At 45.3% G+C, this 13,711-nt stretch overlaps 1 protein-coding gene across 2 annotated transcripts in view; it reads right to left on the bottom strand.

The window, feature by feature from the left end:
* Positions 1-13,711, bottom strand: part of LOC115169645 (solute carrier family 22 member 23) — a 63,566-nt gene that overhangs the window by 35,763 nt on the left and 14,092 nt on the right. For both annotated transcript variants that reach the window (XM_029725470.1, XM_029725471.1), the window contains exons 2-3: positions 2,043-2,146; positions 1,693-1,847 (exon numbers count right to left, since the gene is read on the bottom strand). In XM_029725470.1, coding sequence (XP_029581330.1) covers positions 1,693-1,847; positions 2,043-2,146 — 259 coding nt within the window. The remainder of the gene's footprint in view (positions 1-1,692; positions 1,848-2,042; positions 2,147-13,711) is intronic.

Below are 13,711 nucleotides of genomic sequence, written 5' to 3'. Positions count from 1 at the left end.
CCTCACGCATCAACCACAAGACTAGTTATCAGGATGCTATCATCTCACTCCTCCTCACTCCATCCCCCCACCCTCTCCTCGCTAGCTGGGTAAATGCATTTCAACGGGAATGAGCGCCAGGACCGACTGGAACGGCTTTCTCGGGCAGATTATCCCTCATCAAACTTTTACTGTGGAGAGAAAAGGTCACAAGGATTCATCTCTCTGACTGTTATGGAGTGTACAGTACACACAGTTCTAGTGAAGCACTGCAGTGGGCAAGGCCAGCGAGTACAGTGGAGCGGACAGATTATCAACTTGCCACCTCCTCTGTTTCTATCTCAGTATCTGTCACTCAGTCTATTGGTTAACAGTAATGAGAGGACAAACCAAGGAAGTGAGCTTGATTTAGAAAAACTGCACTCATTTCAAAGCTATTCTGCACTTGTTGGGAGTGCTTCGGAGGGACTTCCAAAAAGTGGAAAGTCAGCAATTCTCTGTCAGTTGATACCTCCTCAGAAGGAGGTCACACCCTCTAAAATAGAAGCTGTATGCTATCAGAGGCTACATTTACACTGAAAGGCACTTTGATCAAGGGTATTTGGCTCCACAGGAACACACAAGCAAAGTCAAGCTGGGATGACCTTTTTTTAAAAACCTTTTGATAACTTTCCACTCTGTCTACCAGTAATGCGATGTCGTCTTTCCTAGAACTATAACCCAGACCAAAACAAACCTAGTGTAACTGACCCCATCAAAAGGGTGAGCCTGACACAGCCCTGACAGTGTTCCATGTAATAGACCAGACAGGCTGCAGGTACAGTATTGCCTCCCTCTGTGTTTAGTACATATTCAACAGCCTCTGACCCTCTGCTGACCCTCCACAAACATGACCCACACTGGAAAGGCTAGGGCTGTGTCTGAAGTGGTACTCTATTCCCTATATAGTGCGCTACTATTGACACAGAGCCCTGGTTCAAAGTAGGGTACTATATAGAGAATAGGGTGGCATTTTAGACACAACCTAGGTTTCCACACAGGTACATATGGTTGCAGTTATCTCTATCAATGCAGAGGCCTGGTGGAAATGGGGATGAGTGACAACACAGATCGATAGCTAGGACCTATGGAAGCTGCTGCAACAGCATCTACATAACCCACATAGGAAAGGCAGTGTTTCTCTCTATGGGGCGATACGTTTCCACAGCTCCTTCTGAAACGCTTGCAGTCATCTCCAGTGATACAGAGGCCTGTCCTAACAGTTTACAGGCAACTAGAACGAACAGCAGCTGTTGGAAAGAACACACCCCTCACACCATATTAACACCTCGTCACTCGGGTTTTCCCTAGTCTGTGTCCCAAATGGCACTCCATTCCCTACTGTACATAGTACACCACTTTCAACAAGAGCCCTAGGGAATAGGATGCCATTTGGGATGTGGCCCCTAGTCAGGTAATATGGCCCTACTCATAACACCATCTGATGATATATAGAATCCCAACGCCAACTCAAGACATGGGGGTCTGTTTAATATAACACACTCCAAAGACAAGGCTATGGAAACCAACAATTGCCCTCACTGCAGCACATCCATTACCACAACACTAATTGAAATTCTCACTAAAACAGATAAATCAATTGACTGTACAGCATAGCAAAGGCATGGAGAAAAGCATGGTGTACTAGGCCTGCAGGACTTACTGAAGACTTACTGAGGATGTAGAGGGAGAGGATGATGCCTGCCAGGCAGAAGCCCTCGAAGAAGCGCAAGGTGCTGAACATGGGAACGTTGACCGAGAATGCCACGGTCAGACCGAACACCAGCATGAACAGGACCGAGATGATCAGGACCGGGTGGCGACCAAACCTGAGGATGGATGGGGGGTGGGGAGAGAGACGGGGGGGGGGAGATGTCCCATATTTAAACAACACAAGCTAAAGACTTCGAGTCTGCCCCTTAAGGTATTTTATTGTTTCAGTGCATTAGCAAGAAACACACTGAACACTCCTGAACTGAATGTCTATTCAAATATATTATGTAGTAGTTAGAAATAAAACTCACCAGTCTGCCAGGACCCCAAAGACCAGGTATCCGAATATGGAGCCCACAAGCAGAGAGAACTTAGCGATGTGGACCTTCCATGCCGAGTCACACACCAGACTCCACTGTAAAGGAAGATTAAGAACATATGAAGGTTAGGCTACTATTGGCCATCCAATGTAAACAACAGATGTGTTTTCTGCTTTATCCGGACCCCTCTGAAACACACACACACACACACAGAGAGGGCAGCCATAATACGGCGTAGGGAGAAAGAACACGTTAACATCAGTCATTTCATATTCAGACTGGAACATGTACATTAAATTATCTCAGCCAGGGTAAAATAAAAAGCACCACCTGATGGTTGGTGAACTCAGAAAAGTGCTGGTTTAAACTACAGACAATCGCCTCGGGTCCCCAGTCACAGGGACAATGACGAAGCAGGAGACATAGTCAAGTCACTCATTTATTGCCACAAACACACAGAGCATTGAATTTTTAGTACTAGTGTTGATAATGGTGGGAGTGAAAGTTTATTTTTTGTTGCATTGATGCACTAGCACCCCACCCATGTTAGGAGAAGTGTCCAGAGTTTGCAGTCCAGTATGCACTCTTCTGCTAAAGTGTACTCCGCTTGACTGGGGCCAAGTTTCCTGTCATCCAGGACCTCTATACTAGATGGTGCCAGAGGAAGGCCCCCCCCAAAAATTGTCAAAGACTCCAATAAGCTTTGTTCAAATACTCATACTAACAGCACTATTTGTGACGTGATTGAGTATATAGTATGTTAATTGGGCATAGTATGGATATAGTTAGTATGACAAAAGTTTCCGGATGTCGTACTAAATTTGCCAAAATAAGAAGCATACACGCAAAGGACACTAATTCTGTAGTTTAGAACCATAATTAAATTCTTCATGAAATGGACATGGCTTCACATAGTTTCCAGAATTGAAGAAAATGGCGGAAAATATGCAGTCGAAGTACAATGAGAGCGGATACAAATTAATTGCTTTAACTAATTATGACAAATGTTATGAAAATGTTGAGCAATGTAATAAAGTGATGACTTTTCAAATAAGTTACCTTACATGTTATATTGGCTGACTATTTTTTAGCTACACTGTCTTTACGAACCACATAGCGTATCAGTATAGCAGCATGTACTGGTATGTTGTAGCTAGCTACCTAATGTTAGTTGGCTACTTAAACATCAAACTTGCCAGTATATTAACTATAGGCTCACTACCTACCCAACGTTTATTGATTTGATTATTCCCATCATTCTTAGCTTATCTAAATGGTATAGTCATTGTGCCTTCTCAATGGACATTGGGTGCTTTCATAAATTCGCTCTGGCTATTTACTCCGATTTCGGCGTTCTCTCGTTTGAGTGTACCACAGCGCAGAATAAATAATTTACAAGCGCTCAACACCCTTTGAATATGGCCAGTGTCAGTAAACGTCGGCAAAAAAGCGTAATTAAATTGTTGCCAGCTGCACAGTTAGTCTAGTGACTCCTGTGGCGGGCCGGGCGCAGTGCACGCTGACCAGATCGCCAGGTGTACGGTGTTTCCTCCGACACATTGGTGCTGCTGGCTTCTGGGTTGGATGTGCATTGTGTCAAGAAGCAGTGCGGCTAGGTTGGGTTGTGTTTCGGAGGACGCATGGCTCTCGACCTTCGCCTCTCCCGAGTCCGTGCGGGAGTTACAGTCTTGTCTCATCGATGCAACTACTACCAATTGGATACCACGAAATTGGGGAGAAAAAAAGGGGGTAAAAAATTTCAATTCTGGTTTTGAGTACAGGCTCTGTCGCAGTCGGCCGCAACCCGGAGACCCATGGGGCGACGCACAATTGGCCCAGCGTCGTCCGAGTTAGGTGAGGGTATGGCTGGCAGGGATGTCCTTGTCCCACCGCGCACTAGCGACTCCTGTGGCGGGCTGGGCACAGTGCACGCTGACACGGTGTTTCCTCCAACACATTGGTGCAGCTGGCTTTCCGAGTTAAGTGGGCATTGTGTCAAGAAGCAGTGCGGCTTGGTTAGGTTGGGTTGTGTTGTGTTTCGGAGGACACACAGCTCTCGACTTTCACCTCTCCCAAGTCCGTACAGGAGTTGCAGCGATGAGACAAGACTAACTACCAATTGGATACCACAAAATTGGGGAGAAAAAAAAAGTGTAAAAAAGAAAATTAACTAGCTAGCAAGAGGTTGCAATGCAACAGCATTAACTTATGTTAGACAGGCGAAGAGCTAGTACGCTCAACTGAAAGCATACTGTTCGTTTACAGTATACTAAAATTAACTAATAGTATATACTCATTAAGTATGTAGTATACAGTATGTTAGTATGGGTATTCAAACACAGCTATAGACTATTCACTATGCTACCGCACAACAAGCGGTACCGGAGCGCCAAGTCTAGGTCCAAAAGGCTCCTTAACAGCTTCTATCCCCAAGCCATAAGACCGCTTAACAATTAATCAAATGGCCACCCAGACTATTTGCATTGACCTCGACCCCCCCACCCCCCTTTGTTTTTACACTGCTGCTTCTAGCTGTTAATTATCTATGCATAGTCACTTCACTCCTACCTACATGTACAAATTACCTCAACTAACATGTACCCCCGCACACTGACTCGGTACCCCCTGTTTATAGCCTGGTTATTGTTATTTTGTGTTACTTTAGTTTATTTGGTAAATATTTTCTTAAAATTGCATTGTTGGTTAAGTAAGCATTTCACGGTTAGGTCTACACCGGTTGTATTTGGCGCATGTGACAAATACAATTTCATTGTCTCTAGAAGCACTGCGCCGCCCTGTGTGATCAGGGTGATTGCAGGCTGGTGTCCATTGCCTGGATAGCTGCCCTGTGAGCACAGCAGGGGGTGCTGCATTTGCTGTGGGGAATCTCGTCTGGTGGATGCAGTCATCCACCTAGGAGTAAGGATGCCGGTGAGCAGACACTGGCGAGGAGCAGGGTCCTGTGAAGGAAGATCTGTGGGTCCCTGGACCAACCAGCTCAGCTTTGTCTTAACAGCTACATGACTGCCTGCAATACATGATCGAACAAGCTGGACTGGGGTGATGAGGTGCAAGTAATCAGCACTGATAAGAAGCAGAGGTGTCACTTGGTTCAGCTCCTGAAGTGGCAGTCGCCTGAGGTGGTGGTGTTGTCTTTGAGCCTAAGCAGGGCAGGACGTGACAGGTTTGCCAGGCTTAGCTCCTTTGCAGTGAATGTGTGTCTGATGGAGAAGGGCCTGGAGAAGGCCCTCCTGGGTCCCTCCAAGGGACGGCACCTGAAGCTGAGAGATGAGCCTTGTAGGGAGCTCTCATCTTGTTGCACTGTCCGGACGGTGAGGGACTCTTCCGCCCCGTCATGCCCGAGCTTGAGGCTTCAGGGAAGGGCATTGTGCATTCCAACCCCGTCTTCCAACACTTCATAGGTCTCCAAGGTTCCATCCTTGTTTTGCAGGAGAACCTTGAACACTTTGAGCAGTGTCCGGCCTGAGGAGCTCACCTGACCCATCTGAACAACCGCTGGATATGAAGAGCTGTCGGGATATTTGGACCTATACTTCTACGTGTGCACTTAATGGAGTACAATGAGGTGCTATCCACCACATATCAGTCTCCTGAAGTCACACCGAACTCACGGTGAGCTTGGCTGCACCGCCAACAGTGGCTCTTGTCCTTCAGCCACTTGAGGCTCTGCTCGACAGTCATTGAGTTGAATCTCTAACACCTGATGAGGTAGTGGTCCCTGCTTTTGCACAGGGGCAATACGCGTTGGCCTCTGCTGTGGGCTGTGTAAGTGGTAGTTCCTGTGCAGGAGTCTTTGTGGCCCATAGTATAGCGGCACCGGAGCATTTCTGCTCAAAGGCTGCAGGCTTGTCTCGTAGTGTACGGGCACTGGCTGCTCTGTCGTGGCTTTGGCACTCTGCTTCCATCTTCAGCCATTGTGCTCGGAACAAAAGGGTATGTATGTATGTATGTATGTATGTATGTATGTATGTATGTATGTATGTATGTATGCCTGAAGTTGGCCCGGTATTCAGAGCTTCCCCAGAAGACACTCAACTTTGGAGCCACAGGACTCGATTACCCCTGTGCCCGAGTGAAGAGGGCATGCTCACTAAGGTCTGGATGAGAAAAGAGAACTGACTGAAGCCTTGTGTCCCCTGGCCGGATGTCTTGCAACTTCATGATGACAGATCTCCAGGGCAAGGTAATGTGGATGGCCCCATTGCTGCTCAAGGTCTGCCATGGCAGCGGTGTATGGCACTAGGTCATGGAGTGAGATGGCCATGAGACGAGGATCAGGCAGCTTGAGGTGGTCGAGAAAGTGGTGGAACTTAACCAATGTGTCCTCATCTGGGAGCAACAGGTTTTCGAGGGTCATCTTGAAGAGAGCAAACTCCCCTGTCATCTTTATTGAAATCAGGGAGCGACAGTTTCTCTAAGTGCATGAAGGCGTCGATCCGTGGCATGTACTGTGGCAACCTTGGCCAGGGCTGAGGCTGGTCAGGTGGGTAACACTGGCTGCGGAGGTGGGTACGTGTAGGCGGTAGCACCTAGATACAGCTACTGGCTCGGGGGTTGTGCTGGCCATCTCTGCTGGGGCAGCTGCTGGCTCAGGGGCTGTACTAGCTGCTGAGGTAGGTACATGGAAGCCACAGCGGCTGCATCCAGGTGGTAAGAGTAAGCTTCTCCGTCTCCAGGAGACCTTGGTCGCCTGAGGCCTGTGACTAAGGATTGGGCCGGTCGAAAGCGTCAATGAGCATGTCAAAAGATCTCTCTGGGTAGGTGAGCCTCCTGAGCAGGACGTCGCAATTCCCGCCATCCTCTTCTCGCCGGTGTGTGCTTGCATAACTCTGGTCAGGACCGCCCTGATCCAAGACCAAGAGTTGGCTGGGGAGCTGAGAGGACTGCGAGTAGCCCCTACTGGTAATTTCTCCAGGTTAATCGTCTCTAATCCGTCTCAAATAAGGATGCCGGTGAGCAGACACTGACGAGGAGGAGGGTCCTGTGAAGGAAAACCCATGGGTCCCTAGACCAACCAGCCCAGCTTTGTCTTAACAGCTACAGGACTGCCTGCAATACACTACATTTTAGTCATTTAGCAGACGCTCTTATCCAGAGCGACTTACAGTAGTGAATGCATACATTTCATGATCGAACAAGCTGGACTGGGGTGATGAGGAGCGAGTAATCAGCACTGATGAGAAGCAGAAGTGTCACTTGGATCAGCTCCTGGAGTGGCAGTCGCCTGAAGTGATGGTGTTGCCTTTGAGCCTCAGCCGGGCAGGCAGCGTTAATCGTCTCTAATCCGTCTCGAATGACCATGAAAAAGAGTGCCACCTGTTGGTCGGTGAACTCAGAAAGGTGCAGGTTTAAACTAGAGACAATCGCCCCGGTCCCCGATCACAGGGACAATGATGCAGCAGGAGACATACCGTAATTTCCGGACTATTAAGCGCACCTGCATATAAGCCGCACCCACTGAATTTAAAAAAATATATTATTTTGAACATAAATAAGCCGCACATGTCTATAAGCCGCAGGTGCCTACCGGTACATTGAAACAAATGAACTTTACACAGGCTTTAAAGAAGCACGGCTTGTAACAAAAATAAATAGGCTTTAACGAAACACGGCTTGTAACAAAAAATAAAAAATGAGCAGTAAAAAGTAGCCTACCAAGAAAGTCATTGGTCACCATCTTCCTCCTCCTGTGCACTGAAACCACTCTGAGTTGAATAGCCTCAGAATTGCTTCATCTGATATTGGATCGTTTTCATTGTCGCTCTCGTCACTTTCATCCGGAGGCAAATCCCCCTCTGAGCCCTCTTCAACACGCAGCAGTCCAGCCTTTCGAAACCCGTTGATGATAGTGGATTTTTTGACAATGCTCCACGCTGTCAGGACCCACTGGCAGACTTGACCATAAGTTGCTCTTCGCATGCGGCCCGTTTTAGTGAAGGATTTCTCCCCAATTGTCATCCAAGCCTTCCACTGAACACAGAGCGCCACCTTAAATGCACGATTTACACTGATGTCAAGTGGCTGCAAATACTTTGTTGTGCCCCCAGGAATCAGGGTGACAAAATGACTACCGTAATCAGAATGATGGGAAGTTTGAGCGCGCTCGATTTAATCTAAACAGTAAACAAAAAAGTTGTTTGACCTTAACCCGTTCGGCAATTTCATTGGTCTAATGAAAGCTTCATGCCGCCAAAAAACTGAGCACGTCACAGAATGTGTTTTTTTGGAAGAAAAAAAATGTGAAAGCGGGAAAAATCCATATATTAGCCGCATCATTGTTCAAGCCGCGAGGTTCAAAGCCTGGGAAAAAAGTTGCGGCTTATAGTCCGGAAATTACGGTACTCAAGTCACTCATTTATTGCCACAAACACAGAGCATTGAATTGTTAGTCCTAGTGTTGATAATGGTGGAAGTGGAAGTGAAAGTATAATTATAATTGTTTTGCATTGACACACTAGCACCCCACCATGTTAGGAGACGTGTCCAGCGTTTGCAGTCAAGTATGCACCCTTCAGTTATGGTGGAAGAGCAGTGCGCAGCCCATCCCCCCTCTAGCAGGCATTGCACCTCAAAAGAATAAACAAGCCCTGACTATTACTAGAAGGAAGATTTTCTGCACAGAGTGTGTTACTCAATACATCCAATAACTAAATGAAGCACATACATTATTTGTCAGACTGTATGGGGACATTAACTCAGGGCTCAAACGCATTAGCTACCTTGCTATAGGGATAGGAAACGGGCAACAAAACCCCTGATCCCAATCCAGTTTCCCTAACCAAACTCTCACTTTGCTAACACTGCCTTAACCAGAGAGACTCAGCAAAACACAGAAACGTTGCTTTAAAGCCTCCATTAAAATTGTTCAGCCATGTAAATGTACTATAGCCTATTATGCAGCGTTTCCTCTTCCAGCGCCTAGATCTCCCTCTGTGTTTAGGCTATAATTACATATACCCTCTGTCTGTGTGCTCTCCCTCCGGCTGTGTACTGTAGTCCACTACCCCAGCAACAGTGGGATTCCCAGAATGCAAAGCATACTGTGCCACTCTAGATGATTTGCATTAGCATTTTATTTATTTATAGATATAGTAGGTGCATACATATATGAACAGAACAAATCACCTTTGAACAAATCTCACAATATTGATGAAGTAGATAGTCGTACATCATGTCTAATAAATCAAATCGTATACCGAGTCATAGCTCCTGTACAAGTACTGTATGTGTACAGTACATAAAGTAGATGAATAAACCCACTTTTGAGAAAACTGATGATAATCTCACCCCAAATCTGTTTGACTTATCCACTCCACTATCACCTGAAAATTTGAGTCCAATGCAGCTGTGAATGAACTGAGAAGCAGGCTGTTGGGGACGGTTACTAGGTTCCTGGTACTCTGGTCTGGAGCCCTCTCTGTGCATACAAATATTATGAGGAAGGAATATAACAATGGATATGAAATGGGGACTGGGTTTGCACTTCTCCTTTGAAACTCAATGTCTTTAGGCTATCAAGGTTTATAACCTCTTATAACCTCTGGCATAGTGACCTGTTGTGTTCAGAGTGGAAACTTCTGGAGGATTACTCATTGACACCATGCAGTGATCATGAGACACACATGCATGCCATGTCATTCATACCTTCAGTATCGATGTCACTATGGATCAAGACCAAGACAGGAGGCAAACAAGTTACTCAATGTTGCGCAATACCACATAAAAAAAGCCAAGGAAGTCTCCTCTGTCTTGGTCTGTATTAAACTAGCGTGTTGAAAGTGTGGTGTGTGTGTTTGCGCTTCAGAGCTGGGACTGTGAAGACCATGGGATATGGAGAACTCATGACTGTGCAGAATGGGGGACCAACCAGACCACGCGGTCGAGGTGACTGACTAAGCATGACCGATTAATGCAGTTCAAAGCAGTTGATGACTGCAAGGTTGAAAGTAACCTTAACCATTAAATCAGCAAAGAAAGAGATGACCGGGCAAGAAGCCTGACCACATCTTAGTTAAAGGAACAGCATGTCTTAATGCTAATCTTAAAATGTTACCCATGATAAAAAGCATAACCGTGCTTCCTTTCGTGTACTGATTCACTCACACACTATTGTAATGGTCATTGCAGAGAGCTGAATTGAAGGCTTTGTGTTAGACAGAAGGCAATGCCTTATTAATCCATTAGTTTGACAGGCAAGTGGAAGGACAAAAGGCCTATTTGTGCTCTGGGTCTGTGTGTGGCAGCAGGGGAGGGCATCAGGGCCTGAACACTGGCCCCGAGTGACATCCCCAGTCCAGGGAGGAGACAGAGGGGGACAGGAGCCTCCTTGTATAAACCCCGCTGCTGCGTCTATCGTTTAACCCCAACGGTCGCCCTGCATCAGTGATTCAGATTGGCCCTGACAAGGACGCTATGCACCAGCTACATGTACAGTACATGTCTAACTAAAGAGAGGGAGGGAGGGGAGGGAGTAGAAAGAGGGAGGTGGGGGAGGTAAGCAAATGCTTGACAGTGAATGAGGATTGGAAAGAGAAAGAGAATAAGGAACTATATTAAGGGAAAAAGAGCAAGAAATTATATGCCTGACAGGGACTGTGAAGAGAGGGAGAGTGGAGTAAAGAGACTGATGCATAGTTACCACCTAGCAACAGACTCACCTTGGTTATCAGTTTTTCTTTCCTAATTAACAGTATAAATTTAGAAGGATTATTTCATCTCTGGGATCAGGGAATATAGGAGAGTAGGTGGAGGTGTGAGTGACAGAGAGAGAGACGTCAAAGACATTCCATTACCGGTACATCTGTCACAGAAAGAATATCCAAAAATATAAACCCACAACTGTACCATCAGTGAGATCATTTTGATAATTAAAATGCAACTCATTGAGAAATCCCCTAGGTTGGAAATCCTCTAGGTTAGAAATCCCCTAGGTTAGAAATCCCCTAGGTTAGAAATCCCCTAGGTTAGAAATGCCATATTCTAGAGCTATTATGTGAAGGTTTTGATATCATATCCCAGATAAATATCATACCAGAATCAATTCTCAAGTTACACAACGGTTAAATATATTACAGAAATGTTCAACGGGACTGTCTGGGACATACAATTTACATGCTGAGCAGACAATGGTGACATCCATTCAAAAACCACCTCAGGTCAAGTCTCTACTGTTAGCATTCATGGAAATAATGGGGCACCTTTTCTCTCGGGGGCACAAATAAATTAACAATCTGAAGAAAAGTACCATTATTCCTCTACTGAAATGAATGGTTTCAGCCTTGGAGAACAGTGGCACGCTCAGTGAAAGGGAAAGGACAACAGTCTTCCACCACACCACAATCTCCTTATGAAGGCCTGCTGTGTGTGTGTGTGTGTGTGTGTGTGTGTGTTTTTCCGTGACAGAGCACACAGTGAAAAATGGTACCAATGTCCGTCAGACCACTTTCTGAGAGAGAGAGAGACTTGATCAGATCAAACTAAAGAGTTGTCTGAGTTCTGCAGGAAGCACTCAAGACATTCTTACCGTATCCTGAAAGTGTCCACACAGACATACTCAAACACATCAAAAGATCAGAAGACATTCTTAAGTTTGGGTGTGTTTACACTAAGGTAATAGCATATTGGGTATGAGTCACCTTGTACTGTGTGGAGAGAGAGACTAGACAATATTATTGGGCGGATAGTGGGTGAAACGAGAGGCTTTTGTCCTTGTAGTGTGTCAGCATGCAGTGAACGATTACTGTACTGCCTGACTCTCATAGCTCCTTCTCTCTGTCTCTTACACACAAAGTGCTCCAGTCTATCCAGTTCTGGTAATATAGCTGATGAACCATATAATTCAATGTTTAAAAAAAAAAAAAATTATAATCTCACTGTTTGTCACCCTACAGAGAGACGGATGGAGAGAAAGGGCATGATTAGCTACTTCCCTCTGATCCTTGCATTACATCAATGAATCCTAAAACCACTGTGACCAGGGCCAAAGGTTGAGCCGGGTCACATATTATCAGAATCTAACTCCCGCCAGCACACACATACAACGCCTGTACAAAGCTTTATCTTTCAGTGCCACAGGCAGGCCTCTTTTCCTCCCACTTGACGTGTGTGCGTGCGTCTATCCAAACAGATCTGTTGGTCTCCTGCTGTTCCACCCTGATCCTGGGTCTGTCGATAAGACAGGGCAGGTCAGTATATGGAAGATAGAGAATCTCTAAGGCTAGGTGTTCCTGTATTCACTCACAGGGCATTGTGGGGGCCATTATCCAGTCCTGCTACTCTATCACTACAGTGGAATTAGGTGCAAACCTTATCTCGCCGTACTTGTATGAAAGTGAGGTGTCATGACATACAGTTAATCTTTTTCTACAGATAAAGAATACAGACTTTCGTAAAAAACAAAAAAGATATCTGCTTGGACATATACACATAACAGGTAACGTGTATGAGAGAATAGGGGTGCAAGCTTGGGGAGCTGTATATTCTAACATTTCTTATTTAAATTTGAAGAATTACTGCATGTTGTTATACTAAACAAAAATATAAAAACGAAACAACAATTTCAAAGATTTTACTGAGTTACAATTCATATAAGGAAATCAGTCAACTTAAATAAATTCATTAATCAATGGATTTCACGACTTGGAATACAGATATGCCTCTGTTGGTCACAAATACCTTAAAAAAAAGGTAGGGGCGTGGATCGAAACCCAGTCAGTATCTGGTGTGATCACCAATTGCCTCATGTAGCACAACACATCTCCATCGTATAGAGTTGATCAGGCTGTTGATTGTGGCCTGTGGAATGTTGTCCTACTTCTCTTCAATGACTGTGCTAAACTGCTGGATATTGGCGGGAAATGGAACAGGCTGACATACAGAGCATCAAACATGCTCAATGGGCCTCAGGATCTCATCACAGTATCTCTGTGCATTCAAATTGCCATTGATCAAATGCAATTGCGTTTGTTGTCTGTAGCTAATGCCTATCCATACCATAACCCCACCGTCACCATGAGGCACACTGTTTACATCAGCAAATCACTCGCCTGCACGAAGCCATACACGTGGTCTGCGGTTGTGAGGCCGTACTGCCAAATTCTCTGCTAGAGAAATTAACATTTTCTTGCACCCCTATACAACAGTCCCACCTAGATACTTCTCCAGCTACATTTGAAGAAGTTCTGTTGCCCCTTCTCTGCCTTCTCAAACCACTAACTCTGCAACTAATATGGACAACCACAACATTCCTTGAACACACTTGGGGTTTTAGTCAGTATAGTCTAGATCAGTGGCCACCAACATTTTCTAAGTCAAGATCACTTTCACAGTCAAAAAGCAAGCTGAGATCTAACCCTCAGATTTGATCTTTTTTACATGACTACAAAAAAAACATGAACTTAATAAAACAGTTCTGTAGAAATGGGGTTTGGGCAGTAGGCTTAATTCATGATCACAGCATACTGGCTATATGCCTGGCCTGCCAAATTTCATTATGCTCAGACCATACTATATTTCAAATCTCGAGCTTTGATGACAAAATAGATCAGTTAGTGTAGCATTTGCAAGGCACTGCCGATCATGAATTGAAATATTTAGCTTTTTTTTTTTACTGGACTGATGTTACCTGCTTTTGTTGTTAA

This window comes from Salmo trutta, chromosome 31, assembly GCF_901001165.1.
Source record: "Salmo trutta chromosome 31, fSalTru1.1, whole genome shotgun sequence".
NCBI classification, from domain to species: domain Eukaryota; kingdom Metazoa; phylum Chordata; class Actinopteri; order Salmoniformes; family Salmonidae; genus Salmo; species Salmo trutta.
The sequence above is the reverse complement of the archived record's forward strand: the minus strand, read 5'-3'. Positions and strand labels throughout refer to the sequence as shown.